This window comes from Phacochoerus africanus, chromosome 3, assembly GCF_016906955.1.
Source record: "Phacochoerus africanus isolate WHEZ1 chromosome 3, ROS_Pafr_v1, whole genome shotgun sequence".
NCBI classification, from domain to species: domain Eukaryota; kingdom Metazoa; phylum Chordata; class Mammalia; order Artiodactyla; family Suidae; genus Phacochoerus; species Phacochoerus africanus.
In genome coordinates, this window is record NC_062546.1 from 54,537,277 (window position 1) to 54,557,779 (window position 20,503).

A 20,503-nucleotide genomic window follows, 5' to 3' on the forward strand; every position below is an offset into this window, starting at 1 on the left:
ACTGATCATTAATAATGCACAGTATCTTTTCCAGTGTTTACTGACCATTCTCATTTATTTGCTTCTCCAAAGCTTTTGGTTTTTTACTCTTTTTTTTTTTTTTGTCTTTTCTAGGGCTGCTCCCATGGCATATGGAGGTTCCCAGGCTAGGGGTCTAATTGGAGCTCTAGCTCCAGGCCCACACCAGCGCCACAGCAATGTGGGATCTAAGCTGCATCCGTGACCTACACCACAGCTCACAGCAACACTGGATCCTTAACCCACTGAGCAAGGCCAGGGATTGAACCTGCAACCTCATGGTTCCTAGTCGGATTCATTAACCACTGAACCACGACGGGAACTCTGGTATTTTACTTTTGGATTTTAATGTGTATTCATTTGTTTTGAGTTACTTCTTTTCAGTCAATGGCTTTATCTTGCTTTTTTTCTGTTGTTGTTGTTATTGTTGTCACCACTGATCAATTTGTAGGGAATTTTGTTTGACACGCTCTCTCCTCTTTGTTGCAAATATGCCAACTAGAGTATTGCTTGTCTTCTTACTTTGTTTTGGAAAAATATTGCTATAAAAATGAAATTTTCATGTAATCATTATATTCATATTTTCTGTTCTCGGAGTCTTCTCTTGTGTCTCTCAGATCCTGAAGTGATAGCATAATATTCCTATACTATTTAAAAAAATTATTTGTCCATTTAAATGTACATCCACTGCTTTCAGTTTCTTTAACGGAATTGCATTTTCCAACTTTCAGCAAGGCTTCTTTTTTTCTTTTTCTTTTTCTTTTTTGTTTTTATTGCAGCTTTATGCTGACAGGTATTGTTTGATTAGAATAGTTTCAAATTATTTTCTTCTGGTGGAATATGCAGATGGAGCATATCTGCAGATGTCTCTTTTGTTCTTGTAATTGAATAACATTTTGGCAATGTGTATAGTTTGTGAGTCATTTATTTTCTATAAAGTATTTCAATTTGATATAGTCTATATTTAGTGAATAATCCAGTATGTTTTTGTGTGGGTGAGTTTTATGTGTGTGTGTGTGTTACATTAATATTTCCTGACGTATCAGAGGTCCCTTAATTTTTTTATTTTAGTTTTAAATCCCTGCACCATTTTCTTCTATGGGAAACCTATGGAAATTTACGCTTTCATCCTGGGTCTTATTTCTCCTCCACATCATAGTTTTTTCTATAAATCTTTATTTTAATTTCTTTTTTTTGGGGGGGGTCTTTTTTTTTTTTTGCCTTTTAGGGCCACACCTGTGGCATATGTAAGTTCCCAGGCTAGGGGTTGAATCAGAGCTGCAGCTGCCTGCCTACACCAGAGCCACAGCAATTCAGGATCCAAGCCTCGTCTGCAACCTACACCACAGCTCATGGCAATGCCAGATCCTTAACCCGGTGAGCGAGGATAGGGATCAAACCCATGTCCTCATGGATGCTAGTCGGGTTTGTTAACCACTGAGCCACGTCAGGAACTCCCAAATCTTTAATTTCGATGTGCATTTTACCAATATTTGTTCTCTTTGTTGGCTAGGCCTAGACTTCTCTTCACAGTAAGGAAATTCTCTTTGCTACATTTATTGAGTCATTGAATATGAACTTTCTTGAATTTCAGTTTGAGGGGGTCCTTTTTTCCCTTGGAATGGTCTGCTTTGAAAGCTTATAGCTTTTCTTGAGATGAAGATGGTTTTTTTAAATCAGTGCTACTTCATTAGGATCTAACGTTTAAGTTTTGCCCTCTTCCTTTTTGATGTCCGTTTTCCTTTCATTGAAGGTTGTTTTTCTTTCAGTGTTCTCTTTGTATTTTCATTATGTCATTGACAAAGTCAGACTGTTTTGCTGTTTCATGTAAAGCAAAAAGTCTGCTTTTGGAAAAGGGCCCAAGAAAAATGAACTTGCAAACTAAATTTGTATTCTTTTAACAGTGCTTGTCAAATATCTGTTAAGGTTTTTTTTTTTTAACCTCTAACTTCTTCCTGGGATCTGCTTCTGGATGCAAATTCTACCACCTCAATTTACGTGCTTAGAGTTCTTAAAATGTGGCTCTGTCGCTATTCCAGAATTTGTGTCCTAGATGCTTGCACCTAAACCATCTCAGTCCATTTCTTGAGTTTTTCCTTGAATATATGTGGAATACTATAAACTGACAAATAGTTTTTCTCTGGAAAGCTGTCTAGTTTTGTTATTTGAATTGAAGGAAGAGTTTTCAGGAATGAGAGGAAAAAGTTATTGCAAGATATTGAATATAGTTCACTGTGCTATATATAGTAGGTCATTGTTATCTATTTTATCTATAGTAGTGTGTATCCATTAATCCCAAACTGCTAATTCATCCCTCCCTCCCTGACCCCCTTTCCCCTTTTGTTTCCTAAGTCTGTGAGTCTATTTCTGTTTTGTAAATATGTTCATTCATATCATTTGTCTTAAATTCCACATATTAATGATATTGACTTCATAGGATATTGTCTTTCTCTGACTTACTTCACAGAGTATGATAAAAGGCTCTGAAAAAGACTTAATCTGTATCCACATCTATAACTGAATCACTTTGCTGTGCATCTGAAATTAACACAGCGTTGTGAATCAGTTACCCATCAATAAAAATAGCTAGAGAAAAATAGTGAGAGGAGATATGAAAAGGAAAGCAGTGGTGAAAAGCATACTTTGTTAATGCTCTAGTTTCACTTCCATTCTGGTCTTCAAATGTGTCTTAGTGTTTGGAATCCTTGAGAAAGCCCCTAATACTGATATGGATTAGGGTCCTTGGGCTCTTTAATCAATAGAAATTGGTAAGTGGTCAGAGGAGGCATTCAAGCAAGACTTCACTGGGACTGGTGCTAAGGCAGGAGTGGGCGAGACCAAGTGCCAGTTCCCTTGCTCCCTCTACAAGGAGGGCAGGCTGGTTCCTTCAGTGTAGTGAAAGTGGGGGTGGATAGGTGGTCCACCCACCCCCTTGGTGGTGCTGTGTTCAGGGATCATGCACAGTCCCCTGCTTTTGCTCCTGGCACCTTAGAAGTAGCAGTTGGTTTGTGACCTTTTTGTATCTTATTGTTCATAATTGCCCAGACTGCTCATGTATGCAGGGTTTTGCTTTCCTTTGTATTCTGTTCCTCCAGGAGACATTTGTCCAGTTGCAAGCACGGCAGCCAAGGGTCCCAGGTCCCAGGTCCCATCCTGTCTCATCCCTATAATAAATAACAGTGTTAGATTGTTCCATGATAATCACCATCTATTTTGTAAGAAGAATAGAGCTTCATATGTTTATATCAGGTTTTCCACGGAAGTAACTTAAGTTAGGAAATTTGGGCAAAACCCTAGAATCCCACGTTTAAGCAAAGGTTTTAAGAACTCTCTTCTACAATTTTCCTCCTCCTGCTATGAAAAAAAGCCTATTTCATGAAGGGACCATGCCTTTGCCTAGGTCCCAGAATGGAGGCAGTATGGAGCTGAACCTGCAGTAACCTTGTGAAAAACATTCGTTATCATTTTAAGACCCTGGGAATTTGGAGGGTTTTTGTTTCTTTGCTTGTTTTTTATAAACACAGTGTAACTTCATGAAAACAAATTAATAAAATAATCACTTTTTTTGTTTATCGATCCATGGCTATTTGTTAGCAAACTTTAACAGATTTATGCCATGAGACGTATTGATGGCTGAATATACAAGAAAACTTTGCTGTGGGAATCTGGAAGACTTGAACATACTAGACATTAGTCTGTGTCATGACGGTGACCACACTGGTATTTGGTTATCCTGGTTATTATTTTCTCTCCTGTACATACTATGCTATCAGAAAGAAAGCTTGATAATCGAGAAAAAAACCCAATAAACTTTTGCATATTTGAGTTTATCAAATGGGAAGTAAATTTGCTTAATCTCATGATTCTGTAAGTTACTTTTGCTAATGCTGTTCTTATGTGAAGTATTCTTATTTTGGTTGATTAGGTCATTTTTAGACTCTAATTTCCTGGTATATTCATACAACAAGTCAGGGGTACTGTATCCAGATTCTTCATTTATAAAGGTAAGTTTTACTTTATGTTGTGTAGATTGATACTTTTCTGGGGTGAAGGAGGCCATTGGTGGGAAGAAGAATAATGTTTTATACTGCACAGAATTATTGGGCAAACAGATTGATCACAAACCCCAATATAATGTGGCAGTTGCTATGAAAGCATGTTGAATAGAATAACTACTTTTTAAACTGAGAACTCAGGAATCAGTTACCTGAAAAGGTCATATAAACATCTGGAAGTATTAGTAAGAGTTTGAGAAGGGGAAAAAAAAAGCGGGAAAAGGAGCTAAGAAGCCACTAAACACAGGGAGAGATGTTAATGGCAGTACCATAGGACCTGAGCAGTGGAAGGAACAGGGGGAACCCCTTCATAGAAAGAGCACAGGAAAGTGAACTTGCAAAAGCATATTGGCTACAGAATCTAAACAGGCTTACATGGGAAACACAAGAATTTGAATTCTATTCCAAAATGCAGAGAGGAGTCAAGAAACAGTCAAAATATGTGAGAAAGTTAGCTTTAGTGTCAGACACTTAGTTTGCCAGAATAGGTGATTGGGAAGAGGCAAATATGAGTGACTGGCCTGATTCTGTTGTGATGTTGCCATTGGGAGAGAATGAAATTTCTAATATGGTAGCAGGTATATTTGTCTTTCTCATCTTCCACAAGAAGAAAGCCGGACAGAATCTGTGAGGCACTTGTTTTCAGGCACTTGACAATTAAAAACCAAATCAGGATTTTCTCTCTTACAGAAAGAAAGCGAGTCTCACATTGAACCGAGCCCTCTGGCTGGGATATAATATGTCTGAACTGTAGCCCAAGGGTGGAACCAAGCAGGCCTCTCTAAGCATTTGGATTTCAAGGCTGCTGAAGCAGTTGGAACTTGCAGGACATAGGACCAGAGATAAAGAGGGGCTATGGGATGCAGGTTTTTTTCAGGGGAGAGGAATCATCCTTGTTTCCTTGACTAAGGATTAGGCTGCATATGCGGAGATTAAGAGTCTACTTAAAGGTAGAGTGTCAGGTGGAGATAATACTAAAGATGAATGAGTGCTGGGAGATGTTGGATTTTCAGCCTAGGCAGGGTCGAGTGGCCCTGCTAAAACCCCAGGCATTCACCTGAGATGGAAAGGCTCAGCTTTAGGAGGAAAGATCAAGTTCCAGAGTAAGAGATGCTCTTACCACCCCATTCTCTACTTCAGAGCCTAAAACCTGGCAAGGAGAGGATGAAGGAGCTTGACCCTTACTTTTGTGTTTTCCAGTTCAAACTGAGATACTCTCTAAAAGGTTAAAACCTAGTCAAGGAAGGCAATAATGCGGTCAGTTCAGAAATCCAAGAGATAGAGAAAGGAAAAAGAATGGCACAAGTGAAGCTCTGAATTTAGTTATTTGGGACTAATACAATCAATAACCCCTGGTAAGACTTGTTTAGATCAAAAGCAAACCCAACCAATATAGGGGTGAAAGGAGATATTTCTAGTCATACAGAAAATAAAATGACATTTTGGAGTATTATCAGAGCTTTATGCCAATAAATTTGATGATTTAGGTGAAATGGACAACTTCCTGGAAAAGTACAACTTATCAAAATTGAGAGAAGAGAATATCTCAATCGCATGAAATCGATTCTTAAACCTTGGATTCCTAAACAACCACTCTCTCACACAGAAACACCAGGTTTAGTTATTCTCCCACTTCGCCAATTGAGAGAGATTTGGGCTCTTTGCAGTCTTTAGGGATTGAAAATAATGCTTCTGTGAACATTCATGTGCAGTTCGTTGTGTGGCAGTGATTTTTTTTTTTTAATTTCCCTGGAATACATGCCCAGGAATATCATTGCCAGATCATATGGTGAACGTATATTTGTTTTTGAAAGAGATTCCCAATTGATTTTTCCAGAGTGGCCGTACCCTTGTGAACTTTCTACTGGCAATACATGAGAGATAAAAGACTATCTACATATTGCCATTGTTTTGGCATTTAAATTTAAAATTGAATTTTAGCCATTATGATAGATGTGAAATTTATCTCGTGTCATTTTGACCCACATTTCTGTGATGACTAATGATGTTGAATAGAGTTTCATGTACTTGTCTCCTTTTGTGAAGTATCTGTTAATGTCTTTTACCTGTTTTCTAGTTGGATTGGTTGTTTCCTTCCATGCTGTTTCCTGAGCAGTTCATATATTCTAAGTCCTTTGCCAGATGAGGTTTGCACATATTTTGTCCCAGTTTGTAATTTGTCCTTTCGTCGTCATTATAAGGTCTCTCATTGGTGAGAATTTAAAAATTTTAATCAGAGCTGATCTATCATCTTTCCCTTTTAGGAATGGTAATTTGGCTATCAAACCTAAGAAATCTGTGTAGTTCTAGAATTCCTGAAGATGGCATGTGTTTTCTTGCCCTAAATCTTACGGTTTTATTTACATGTCATGGTGTGTTCACTTGAGACGATCTTGTATAAAGTGTGATACTTGGATCAGCATTTATCCCTTTGACTAGGGCTGTGTAATTGTTCCAAAACTGTTTCTAAAAATGGCTGTTCTTTGTGCAATTGAGCTGCTCTGGCATTGCCATCAAAAAATCCAGGTGAGGGGGCCATATTTATGTGGATATAACTCCAGGTTCTTTATTCTGTGCGTGACTTCTATGTGTCTATCCTTCTGCCAATCTCCTACTGTCAGTTTGCCTGCCTAGTCAGCATTTTTGGAGACTACAGGGATTCCTCCCACTTTATTATTCTTTGTCAACATTTTTACATTATTCTAGATGTTTTCCTTTTTCTTGTAAATTATAGACTAAACTACCCTATGTGTATGAACAACCTTGCTAGCATTGGGACTGATATCATTCAACCAAAAGATCAATTTGGGGAGAATGGACATCTTTCTCTTTATTCTGTTGATTTTTCCAATCCATGAATGCAGAAAGGCTCTCCATTCGTTTTGTCTTTTTAAAACTGTTGTTCTTTAGCATTTTATATTTTTAGCATTCAGATCCTGTGCATATGTTTGTAAGTTTATTCCAAAGTATTTCAGTTTCTTTGGTGCACTTGTAAGTGGTATTTTATTTTAATTTCAGTTTGCATATGGTTGTTGTTATCTGGAAATGCAGCTTGTTTGTGTTGATTTTGGATCCTTACTAACTTGCAGAAGGCACGTATTAATTCCATACCAGTGTTTTTTGTTTTTTTTTTAATGGATCCTTTGAAAATGTCTCCTTAATTAGTCATGTCTTTTACAAATGTGGACTTCTTTTTTCTTCTTTTTCAATCTGTATACTTGTTGCCTCTTTTCTTTGCCTCACTGGCCTTGCTACAATTACTTGTATGTTATCAAGTAACAATACTGATGGCAGACATCCTCACAATTTTCCTCATCCCCTATAAAGAAAAAAATATTCAGTCATTCACCACTAAGGGAAATGTTAGCTGCCATTTTTGTTTTTGTTTTGTTTTTTAATATATTCTTTATAATGTTGAGGAAGTTCACCATTTCTAGGGAATTTTTGTTTTGAGTGTTTGTTTATTGTGTTTTTCAGCTTTAATATATATTACTTGTTCTTTTTAATGGTTTCTGTTCCTTTTCTTAGATTTTCTCTTCTTTCTATTTTTTTTAGGATAATTTGCAATTGTTCACTGAGGTGATATTATCACAGCTGCCTTAAAATCCATCCAATAGTTCCAACAAATGGCTCATCTCAAATGTTGGCATCGTCTGGTTGCCTTTTCTCATTTTGTTGTCATGTTTTTGGTTCTTGGTGTAGTGTGTAGTTTTCATGTGAGTCCTTGACATTGTTGAAGGAAGTCACCCAGATGTAAGTTCAGATTTCGTGTGGTCTGTTCTTCTTGTGAGAATTTAGCTTTGTTGTGCTTTTAGTGTTATTCTCTTGTGCTTTATTCTCCTGGCTCTGCTGGAGCTCATTGGATCTCTGCCAGTGCAGCCTATGGCAGTAAAAGTTTCTTTTCCTGAGCCACCTTGTATTGGTAGGTGATGTTGGGTGATGAAAGACCCATTGGATATCAATATGCTTCTCGCTCTGTCTCTGATAGGGCCCCTGGGTGAGAAAAGTTCCTATATAGGCTGCTTTTTGCTGCTTCAAGTTAGGGGTATTGGGACTTACTAATACCCCTAAGTTATTGAGGATCATTTGCTCCTACTGGGTGCAAGGCCAGGGGGTACAGAGACTGGAATGCTCTCTGCTTCAGGGTAAAGAGTCGGGACCTGGTTTCACACTCTACATCTTTGTGAAGACTTGTGGCATATTTTGCTGGCACCAGTACAGGCACATGTGGTTGCTGCTGTTGCTTGGCCTGGAGCATGGTATGCTCTGCCACTGTCAGTGGGTGGGAGATAGGAGGCAAGCCTAGTATTGAGATGAGTGCATGGTTACTGATGGAGCTGTGTGTCTGGGGGCTAATGACACATGAACACATTCCTAAACAATAGTATGATGACACCAAAGTTTTCATGGCATGGGATTAACAAAGGAACAAGACTGATTCTAGATATTACTAGGCCTCTAAGGGAAGAGAAGGAAATATTCACTGAAAAAGCATCACTGGGAAGACTAATGTTGTAAAAGTCCATGGAGAGGAGAGTTTGAACTAAGGATGATCAACATGGTGAGATATCAAGGAGAAAATAGTGAGGAAGTGTCAATCAGTGGGCAAGCAGAAAAAAATTTAATGAAATGTTCACTGTTGAAGTCAAATTAATGTTGGTAATTACATTGAAGTAGCATTTATAGACTACATGTTCAAGGAATGGGGCTAAGAAAGAAAAGATGCAGATTAGAGAGATGTCATCAAAAGCTTAGAATTATATATAGCAAGATTCATGTGGTAGAGGATGGGAGTTGTGATTATTTCTGGGCAGAAGAGGGTCAAGAGGAGGAGACTGTAGGTAGATAACAAGGAAGTGGACTATCTGGTAAAGAATTTCATGGTAGTGGCTAAATCTGAATGTTTGCTGATGTCTAGGAAGTAAGGATAAAACTGAAACTTTGATTTTCAAGTCATTCATGAATGTATCTTTATACGCTCCCCTGTAGGGTCATTGCTTTTATCAAGGGTATGCCGGAGAGATTCCAAATTCAGTTGTGACACTTAGCACCTGTTCCGGACTCAGGTAATGGCATATTCTGGAGATGTATGTGATTACAATCCTGTGTACCTTTTTCAGTTTCAGAAATTCCTTGAAGGGTCCAGGGAAGGCAAAGAAAATACTTTCACTGAGTTTCTTCTGATCTACTTTCTTTTCCTGCTTATCTTTTTATCATGTTCCCTATTTTCTTTGTCTGTCTCCTAGGTTTGCAGTCTCAAAATTGATTCAGAAAAAGCTACCACTAGTATGAGGTTTATTTATTTCTGAGCCACACTAGAACTCCAATGACTCTTTTTTTTTTTGTCTCTTTAGGGCCGCACCCATGGCATATGGAGATTCCCAGGCTAGGGGTCTTATCAGAGCTACAGCCACTGGCCTATGCCAGAGCCACAGCAATGCAAGATCTGAGCCGTGTCTGCGACCTACACCACAGCTCATGGCAATGGGGGATCCTTAACCCACTGAGCAAGGCCAGGGATTGAACACGCAACCTCATGGTTCCTAGATGGATTCATTTTTGCTGTGCCATGACGGGAACCCTGAACTCCAATGACTCTTAAATGCTATAATATATAGAGGGATGTATAAAGTTAGTTTTGAAAGTTAATCCAGTAAGATGAGATGATTCTTAGCTATTAGACTACAAAGACCACTATAAAATATCTGGTTTTTATTTAATGTTGATTTATGTTTACCACTGATAAATCTATATTTTTAATTTCCTTTTATGTATTTAAATATTCAGGGGATTATTGCAATTCGAGAACATCAGTTATGGAATTGAACCATTGGAATCTTCAGCTACATATGAGCATATAATTTATCAGATAAAGAATAATAAAAGTGATTTTTCTCCAATAGCAAGAAATTATTCTACAACCCAGTTTGCAGCTCAGCCCTTCAAAATCCTCGTGAAATCAGAAGTAAGTAACCCTTTTTATGAAACATTGAAATTTGTTACTTATGGAAAACAATTTTAAATCGATATCAAGTATAATAAAACAGCCTCGTGTGATATTCATTTTTAATGTATTTTTGTTTAGCCCTATAATGTTTAGAAAATGTAATAGATATAAACTTGTAAATCAAAAATCAAAATTATAGTTTTCCTAATTGCAATTATTTTTATGCAGGTATGCACAGCACTGTTAGTGAATTTGCATCCTAATAATATAATGGTACTAAATTTGCTGATTGTTATTATGGCAACATTTTTGACATGCATTTTTAAAAAGTTTTTATTTTGATAAAAAATTTAAAATTAGAATAGAGGCAAGAAATTGTCTCAGATCTCATTGTCTAGATGATATGGTAACCTTGGAGAATTTGTTCTAATTCTTTCTTTTTTTTTTTTTTTTTGGCTGCTCTTGGGGCATGTGGAAGTTCACGGGCCACTGAGCCACAGCAGCAACTCAGACCACATCTGCTGGTGCCTTGATCTTGAACTTTCCAGGCTCTAGAAATGTCAGAAATATATGTTTGTTGCTTAATCCATCTCATCTATGGTATATTTGCTATAGTCCTAACTGATTAAAATGACCCCTGAGATTAGGAATAAAACAAGCTTGTCTGCCTTCACTACTTCCAGTCAGCATTTTACTGGAGTTCCTAGATATTGTGGTTTCAAAAACAATAATAATAAAGGGTGTACATTTTTGAAAGGAAAAAATAATCCTCTTTCTTTAGTGACCTGCTTCTGCCCATAGAAAGTGCTATAGACTCTCCGTTAAAGCTCTCAGGACTAATAAGAGAGTCTAGCTAAGTCACAGGAACAAAAGAAAGATGTTCATTTCTCCCAAATTGATCAGTAAATTCAGCGTAATCCCAGTCAGAATTCCAGAAAATATTTTTGTAGAAAATGGTTCTTGCTTAAGTATAGGCAAATATCCCAGCAGAGTCAAACAGTTTTGAAAAAGAGAACAAGATGAAGGACTCATGTTACCTTTTTCCTAAGGAGCCAGATAGTAAATTTGTGGGCCACGTCATCCATCGCCTCTACTTCCCTCAGCCTTTGTAGCATTAAATCGGCATAGACACAATAGAAACAAGTGGGTGTGGCTCTGTTCCCATAAAATGTTTTTTACGAAGCAGGTGGTCACATGGGCCATGGTTTGCTGACCCCTGCTATGGTGATACGTATTGTGTTATTAATGTCAGTGTGTACATGTAGAACAACAGGACCAAATGGATCAGGTAAACCCATGTGCTGTTGCCCAGATTATTATCCACAAAGGTGCCAAGGACTTTGTGGTTCCTAATTGGATTCTTTTTTTTTTTTTTACTTTTTAGAACCACATGCACAGCATATGGAAGTTCCCAGACTAGGGGTCCAATTGGAGCTGTAACTGCCATCCTCCACCACAGCCACAGCAATGCCAGATCTGAGCCAAGTCTGCAACCTATACCACAGCTCACAGCAACACCGGATCCTTGACCCACTGGGCAAGGCCAGGGATGGAACCTGCGTCCTCATGGATGCTAGTCAGATTGGTTTCAGCTGAACCACGACAGGAACTCCACTTTTTCGAGGGTTCTAATTATCAAGAATATCAGATAAAAGCTTCTGATTTGTTCTTAACATTTTTATTCATAATCTCTCCTGCTCATTTACTCAGTATCGATCCTCTTATTTTTCTAATATCTATATCTTTTAGGTATCTCTCTCTGTCTATCCATCTGTATGTGTCTGTAGATGTATGTATAAAACAGTATAATGTACATGAAAGCTACAACACAGAAGGACTTTTTAATGTTCTATTTAATTCATGCTCTTTGTTTTGCAGAAAAAATCAGAGGTGCTGTTGAAAAGAATTCTGAAAATTCAAGTCATTATGGATAAAACCTTGGTATGCATTATTGATGTATTTCATTTTATCTTTTTGTATTAAAATTGAAAGGGTATACATAAAAGAATCATTAATTGTTTGCAATGCAGATATATTTTACTCTTTTCAAAATATTTATTTCACGGTAAAAACTGTCATCATTTGCCTTTACATTGGCATAAGGAAACCAACATTTATGGTATTTATTTCCCAATCAGTGTAGAATTCTAGCTATAATGTATAACTTTGTACTTAAGAGAATATTCTATTGCCCTGTGAATTATTGACTAGTTGCATATACTTCTGGATCTAGCCCAAATTGTGGTGAAACTCTTTGTTAAATCGATTTCCATTTTAAAACAAGCTATTTTCATTATTACTAAATTGAAGATCCTTCTTATTACTACTATCTTTGATAAGATTATTTTATGCCTTATAATTGCTTGGGTTGTCTAGAAGTTCCATATTTTAAAAGAGGAAAGACTAATTCATAGGAACACTATATATATATATATATATATATTATTTTGTCTTTTTTAGGGCTACACCCACAGCATAGGGAGGTTCCCAGGCTAGGGGTTGAATTGGAGCTGAAGCTTCTGGCCTTCGTCACAGCCACAGCAATGCCAGATCCAAGCCACATCTGTGACCTACACCACAGCTCACAGCAATGCCAGATCCTTAACCCACTGAGCAAGGCCAGGGATCAAACCTGCGTCCTCATGGATAGTAGTCAGATTTGTTTCTGCGGAGCCAGAACAGGAACTCCTAGAACACTAATTTGATTTTGGAACTTTTTGTTTATGCAACTAATTTTAGCAAAGACATATGGGCAGCAAATTAAAAAACCTGCTTTGTCCATTATCAGTGATGCTTTGCATGAGTGTCATGATGTTTTAATTTTTTTAATGAAAGGAAATATTGGGACCTTTCGGTAACTTTTATAAGAGTAACACCAGAAATTATGATGGATAAAATAATTCAAAAGTATCTGTAATTTTTTTAGCAGGCAATAAATTATGTATAGACATTGGTTGGTTTTAATATATAAACACATGTATGTATATGTTCATTTGGCTTTATTTTATTTTATATTATAGTTTTGCAATGATTTATCATATATTAATGAAATATATCATTTCAAACTCTGCAGGCCAGGAGTTCATGTTGTCTTACTGGAGTGAAGACAAAAGATGGCAGCCCTCTGTAGCAGACCAAAAAAAAAAAGACTTAGGAATTCAGTTAGAGATGAGAGTCTTGGTTCTTATCCTTATGGCTTTTGAAATCTTGGAACCTTAACTTTTGATCCTAAATGACTACCTGTGTGTGTAAAGAGGAAGAAAATCACAACCATCATATTTTAATAGTATTGACTAATATATACATTCCCTAGGTTTACACCTAAAACTTAGGAATCCCTTGACAAATCTTGATTCTACTTTTGACCTTTCACTTGAGCACTGCGTTATTTTCACATTTTTAGATCCATTAAATGTATCAGTTTAGTCATTTTCACTAGTGACTAAGAAGTACACTTTGTCTTTCAGTATGATTATATGGGCTCTGAAGTGGCACTTGCATCTGAGAAAATTGTCTATGTCTTTAGTCTTATCAACAATGTAAGTATTGATGTTCATGTTTCAGTAAGGAGCGTTACTGTTAATACAGTAGCATCATTTGAACAAATAGCATATGCACTTTTGTAAAAAGTATCATCCACTGGTTAATTTTGTCTCCCCAAAGTAGTCAATCAAATGTATTAGCATTACATTTAGAGATATAACATTATGTTTAGGACTATCTAAAACAATATATCTCATGTTTTCAGATGTTTTCCCAGCTTAAAATGACTGTTATGTTAACTTCTCTGGAGCTCTGGTCAGATAAAAATCAGATTTTAACTAATGGGGACGCTAATGAAATGCTACAAAAATTTGTGTCATGGAAAGAAAAGAAATTATTTCAAAGGTCCCATGATATGGCATACTTGTTGATGTAAGTAATTTATTTTCATTGGTATAAGGTGTATCAAATTATTTGTAAGTTAACTAACAAAATTATATCCAAAACTCATTATTTATAATGACAAGACTCCTCCAAAGAAGATTCTGTGAGTACTGAATTGGCAAAAATGCAAGCTGTGAAAAACATCATTGTCAGAGTGGGCTGCTTACCCATGGAACTGTGAAGAACTGAAAACATAAAAAGCCTTGGGAAAACCTAGGGCCTCTAAGGTTTTAACGATTTTCTTTGAGCTCAGTAATTGAATCCATTATTTTAACATTAAAGAAAACATAAGTTAACAAAATCCAATCTTTGCCTATAAAGCTGGTTAGGTTAACAAAACATGAATATAGGAATGTGGTGACCTCATGGTATTTCTATCCTAAGCTGGAGTTATTTAACTGCTTGCACTGTATCTTTCAAGAGTCTTTATATAGGTTTTTTTTTTTTTTTCTGACTTGATTATTTTAGGTGGAAATAGAAACCAAAACATGGTTCTGAAGATCTTAAGCAGTATGGAAGACATTTATAAATCTATGGGCATTCAGGAGCAGAATTCACAAAGGACTAAAGTCTCGACACGTTGCATTTCATCTCTGATTTTCCTAGTGACTGTGCTACATATTGTCTCTTTTGCTTTCTGTCCTCCAGTCCATTCCTTTCCATGCACTCTAAGGGGGTTTACTATGTGCAGATCATGGCAATAAGCTATCTTGATGCTACGTCTTAGAGTGTCACCTATCCAGTGTTGACAACGGTGGTGATTCATTTTGGGAAGCACTAGGCACTGCTGGATTTGGGGCTGTATATCATATAATATTAAAGTTGCCTTTAGAACTTAACTTTGTAGGGACTCTGAGAGATTACCCAAATATAAAATGATTAAAAGCATTAGACATGATATGTAATACTCATGTCTTAGAGAAAAAATCTTTACTGGGGAATACAATTCTTAAAAGGTCATTAAGTTATCAATAATATAAAGTGCTTTTATCCACATGAAAACTTTTCTTATTTAGTTATAGGGACCATCCTAATTACATAGGAGCAACATATCATGGAATGGCATGCAATCCCAAGTTTGCTGCAGGAATTGCTCTGGTATGCATTTTAGTCCCACCTCTTCATTAATTGTATCACAGTTTGAAAGCTGAATTCCACTTTAAGGAGCAAAAGTACATAGAGTACATTTGCCATTTTTATAAAATTTATGTTTTTATAAAATGCTGTATATTTGACTTTAAGTCTCAAGTGCTATAATTGTTAAAATGGTTTTTTATTGTGGTAAAATACACATTACATACAATTTACCATCTTAACTATTTTAAGTGCATTTGTTGTAGTGTTAAGACCATTTACTATTTTGTGAAAGAAACCCTCAGAGCTTTTCATCTTGCTTAAATGAAAGTTTGTACCCTTTGATGAAACGGTCCCATTTTCCACACCTTTGAACCTTGGCAACCATCATCCTACTCTCTGCTTGTGAGAGTATTAGATTTTTAGGCCCCACATACAACATTTGCCTTTCTGCATCTGGCTTACTTCACTTAGAAGTGAAGGTTCATCTGTCTTGTTGAAGATGCCAGGATTTCACTCTTTTTATGGCTTGATAATATTTCATGGTATTTATGTATATGTGAATCACATATACATTATAATATTACATATTATATACAAAAATTTCTTTTATGCATTCATCTGTCACTGACCACTTAATTTGGTTCCATACCTTGGCTATTGTGAAATAATGCTATAACTGGGAATGCAGAATCTCTTTGCGGTACTGCTTTCAGTTATTTTGGCTGGGTCATATGGTATCTCAATTTTTAATATCCCCAGAAATCATAATCATGATTTCTGTAGTGGTTCCACTATTTTATAATCCCACCAGCATTTCGCATTATATATTTTTTATTCATCACATCCTAACGGTTGTTAATTTTTGTTGTTGTTGTGTGTATGGTGATATCACAATGTGTTTTTGACTGCATTTTTATGACTCAATGATATTGAGCATCTTTTCATATGCTTTGTAGTGTTTTATGTATCATTTCAGGAGAAATGTTTATTCAAGACTTATGCCCATTAGAGCTCTTGTTTTCTTAAGGTGAATACCAGGGAGTGAAATTGCCAAATCATATAATAATTTTATTTTAAACTTTTTGAGGAATCTCCATCCTGTTTTCCATAATGGCAGCTTGAATTTTGTATTGACATGGAGCAATAGGAATTCTCATTTCTGTTGATAGGATAGAATGGTAGAGTCACTGTGCTAGACAGTTTGGCAATGTCAAAATTCAACAGTTTTACCATATGACCCAGCAGTTGTCTACTGTACATTCACAAAAATTAGTTGAAAACTTATATCCACACAAACCCCTGGACGTGATTGTCTATAGAAACTTTGTTTATAATTGCCCCAAATTGAAAGCAACCAAGATGTCCTTTAATCAGTGAATGGATCAAGAAACTGTGGTTAATCCATAACCCCAAGGAATAATATTCAGTGGTTTAAAAAATGAACCATGGGAGTTCATGTCATGGCTCAGCAGGTTAAGAATCTGACTAGTATCCATGAGGATGTGGGTTCAATCCCTGGCCTCACTCAGTGGGTTAAGGATTCAGTCTTGCTGTGAGCTGTGGAGTAGGTTGCAGGTGCGGCTCAGATCTGGCTTTGCTGTGGCTGTGATGTAGGCCAGCAGCTGCAGCTCTGATTCGACCCCTATCCTGGGAACTTCCATACACCACAGTTGTAGCCCTAAAAAGGACAAAAAAATAAACATTTTAAAAATTCCAAAAAAGAAAAAATGAACCATCAAGCAATTAAAAGACATGGAAGACTTAGATGCATAGTGGTTAGTGAAAGAAGCCAATTTGAAAGGGCTCCACACTGTATGATTCCAACTCTATGACATTCTGGATAAGGAAAAACTATAACGATAGTAGAAACATCATTGATTATTAACTAGGGCTTTGTGTGTTGCTTATATCACTACTTCTCAAGTTTTATTTTTTTAAGACAAGAATTCTATCTTTAGAAAAGAAAAGAAATTTTTTTTACTCTCCTAAAACTATTGCTGAAGTCAAAACTGATTGTCAATTAAATTTTTAAGTTTATCAGAATTAAATCAGTATGTGTCATGAAAATGTACAATAATATTACTCTTATTTGTTATTTGTCAGTGTCATTTGAACTGAAAGCACTGTTACTCAAAAAGAATAACAAAATTCAACTTTTTTATATTTCTAAAAAAATGATGAGCCTGTATACTAGTATTTTGTGTATATGCATTTAGGTAATATGGACACAATTACTTGAAAAGATTAAAGGTGAAAAAAACAACTTAAGCAAACATTTGTGTGTGTTTTCTTTTTCTATTTAGTATCCAAAGATGATAACCTTAGAAGCATTTTCAGTTATTTTGGCACAGTTGATTGGAATTAGCCTGGGATTAACATACAAAATTGACATCTACAATTGTTACTGTCCAGGAACTATATGCATAATGAATCCTGAAGCAATGTAAGTTGTTTTTTTTTTTTTTTATGAAATCTTTGTCTTCTTTTGGGAGGTATTTCTAGCCTTCCTTGATGTATAATTTCTTTCAATATAACTTGAATAAGACTATTTTAATTAAGTGCATGAGTTATTTTAAAGCTTATTAAAGGTAATGAGTATTTGATATTGTAGGAAGAGTGTCTATTTTCAGTGCCGTTGTATCAAAAGAAAGTGGAGGGAGGTTGGTAATGACTTTCTGTGGTGTAACAGAATCTTGGGATGAAATTCATTCATTCATTCAATCTAGTAAATTTTTAAAGCATGTACTGAGTCACACATATTGTGTTAGTTTGTCTTACAAATGGTGAACACAATTGAAAAGGGCTGCATATCTTATATTAGCCCATCAGGGACATACAATTTAAAAATGGACATAAGAATAAATAAAATTTAAACAGCTATGATAAGCAACAAGAAGGAAATAGGGAATCCATGAGAGGAGGAGAAACTTTCTGATAAAGTGGTCTAGGACATTTTCTATGAGGGAAAACTTATGTTGGGAACTGAAAGAGAAGAAATGAATCTGGGAGTTCCCTTTGTAGCTCAGCAGGTTAAGAACCCAACTAGTATCCATGAGAATGTGGGTTTGATTCCTGGCCTCGCACAGTGGGTTAAGGATCCAGCGTTGCTGTAAGCTGTGGCATAGGTCACAGATGCAGCTCAGATCCTGTGTTGCTGTGGCTGTGGTGTAGGCCAGCAGCTGCAGCTCCAATTTGACCCCAGCCCAAGAATTTACATATGCCATAGGTGTGGTCCTAAAAGCAAAAAAAAAAAAAAAAAAAAGGAAAAAGAACAAAGTGAATCTGGTCATGTAAAGAGCTTGCTGAAAACTTTTCAGGGAAAACAAGTCAAGCGATGCTTGGACAGTAAAAGTTTTAAACTCTCAAAAGACTGGAGGAAGGAGATGCAGGAGGATAAAACAAGAAATAAGCTGTTAGCTATAAGGAAGAATATTCTGGGCATAGAAGTTTTTAAAAGAAAAAAGTCAAACTCTATGAGGCTAAACAACAATGATTCAGAGGAAGAAGTCCAGGAGGTAATAGGAAATGTAGGACAGAGCCAAATTAAAGTCATGATGCAGAAATTGGGATTTTAGGGTAAAGGTGAGACAAAATTTAATTGATTTGTGTAGTATGGATAATAAAATTTATGTTGTAGCATGAATGTGAAATATATCAGAGAGAACATTATAATCTTACTATTACCAAATTAAGTTGTACTACATCTAGGTTCTCTGCCTGGGCAGGGGGAGGTTCTATTTTTGTTATGTTTGAGCAGCAGAATAGGGAGACCTAAGGTGAGATCTACACCGCACAAGCTTTATTGAGCGGATAGAGAGTGGAGGAGAAGGAACTAAATTCGCAAATCAACTTTTCACCCACAGGGTGAGAGAGATTTAATATGAAAGAGTAAAGACAAAAAAGGAGGAAGAATGAGAGTAATGACAGGGAGGCATATGCATTAGTTTACTGGGGAAAGGGCAAGGCTTTTTCAAGGGGGGGCATGACACCCTCTCTTTATCCTTTTATTCTTTTATGTCCAGTTATAGGCACCAGTAGGTGTGTTGTTTTCTATGCTAACATAATAAAAAATCAACGTATAATGAGACTCAGAGTCAGTTGGAGGTCAGATTCGTCGCTGCCTTAGTCCCAGCTGTTTCCCTCAGGGTTTTTTTTTGGTGTCTATAATTTCCTTTCTTATTGATGGACTCTTTACCTTAAAGATTTATTTCAACTCCTGCTAAAGGTGAGGGTGAGCAAGTTTTCAGCAAGGAGACTCCTGCCAAAATTGAGAGCTAGTGAGTTTTGAGGAAAGAGCTGGAGCAGCTCTGGCAACAATATTTGGAAAATGATGACTCTGATATTATCTACAGCAATTTCATACAATTGAGAGAATTATTTATGAGGGTTCTGGTTCAAGATGGTGAGTGAGAAAGAACAGGAACTCTTGTCTTCCCTCAGACAAACCAAATCTATGGCTACATTTTATAGATGGAGGACTATTGCAGAACAAATGTAGATGTAGAACAAATATAGATGTTAATTGTAGATGTAGAACAAATGTCGAAAGAGAAAACAGTTTCCCCAGAAAAAAAATCCTCCCCCAAACCAGAGTAGGATTCCTACAGATAGGACAGTGTCATCTCCTGTTTCTACATCGAAGAGAGTAGGAGAGGATAGGACCGAAATTCACCATAACTCCTACCCCCAGCAAGGTGGCCCACAATCAGGGGCAAACTCAATCCTAGAGATTCTCTTTGAGGATCAAAGGGTTTGAACTCTCATTGGACACCCTAAATTTGAAGACCTACAACTGAGAAAAGAGCCCCCAAAACATGTAGCTTTGAAAAACCATTGGCACCTCATACCAGTCAGAATGGCCATCATTAATAAGCCCACAAATAACAAATGCTGGAGAGGGTGTGGAGAAAAGGGAATCCTATTACACTGTTGGTGGGAAGGTAAATTGGTACAGCCACTATGGAAAACAGTGTGGAGGTACCTCAGAAAACTAAATATAGAACTATCATATGAGCTAGCCATTCCATTCCTGAGAATATATCCAGACAAAACTTTCATTGAAAAAGATACATGCACCCCTATGTTCATTGCAGCACTATTCGCAATAGCCAAGACATGGAAACAACCGAAATGTCCATTGATAGATGAATGGGTTAGGAAGATGTGGTATATATACACAATGGAATACTACCCAGCCATAAAAAAGAACAAAATAATGCCATTTGCAGCAACATGGATGGAACTACAGACTCTCATACTAAGTGAAGTAAGTCAGAAAGAGAACGACAAATACCGTATGATATCACCTACATCTGGAATCTAATATATGGCACAAGTAAACCTTTCCACAGAAAAGAAACTCATGGACTTGGAGAACAGACTTGTGGCTGCTGAGGGGGAGGGGGAGCAAGTGGGATGAATTGGGAATCTGGGGTTAACAGATGCAAACTATTGTCTTTGGAATGGATTAGCAATGAGA

The 20,503-nt window shown here is 36.7% G+C and overlaps 1 protein-coding gene across 1 annotated transcript in view; it reads left to right on the forward strand.

Moving 5' to 3' along the window:
* LOC125121899 (A disintegrin and metallopeptidase domain 3-like) overlaps positions 1-20,503 on the forward strand; it is an 81,822-nt gene that overhangs the window by 12,761 nt on the left and 48,558 nt on the right. Inside the window, exons 4-11 of the mRNA XM_047770207.1 lie at positions 3,944-4,022; positions 9,063-9,139; positions 9,861-10,038; positions 11,899-11,961; positions 13,488-13,559; positions 13,769-13,935; positions 14,964-15,045; positions 17,328-17,467. Coding sequence (XP_047626163.1) covers positions 3,944-4,022; positions 9,063-9,139; positions 9,861-10,038; positions 11,899-11,961; positions 13,488-13,559; positions 13,769-13,935; positions 14,964-15,045; positions 17,328-17,467 — 858 coding nt within the window. The remainder of the gene's footprint in view (positions 1-3,943; positions 4,023-9,062; positions 9,140-9,860; positions 10,039-11,898; positions 11,962-13,487; positions 13,560-13,768; positions 13,936-14,963; positions 15,046-17,327; positions 17,468-20,503) is intronic.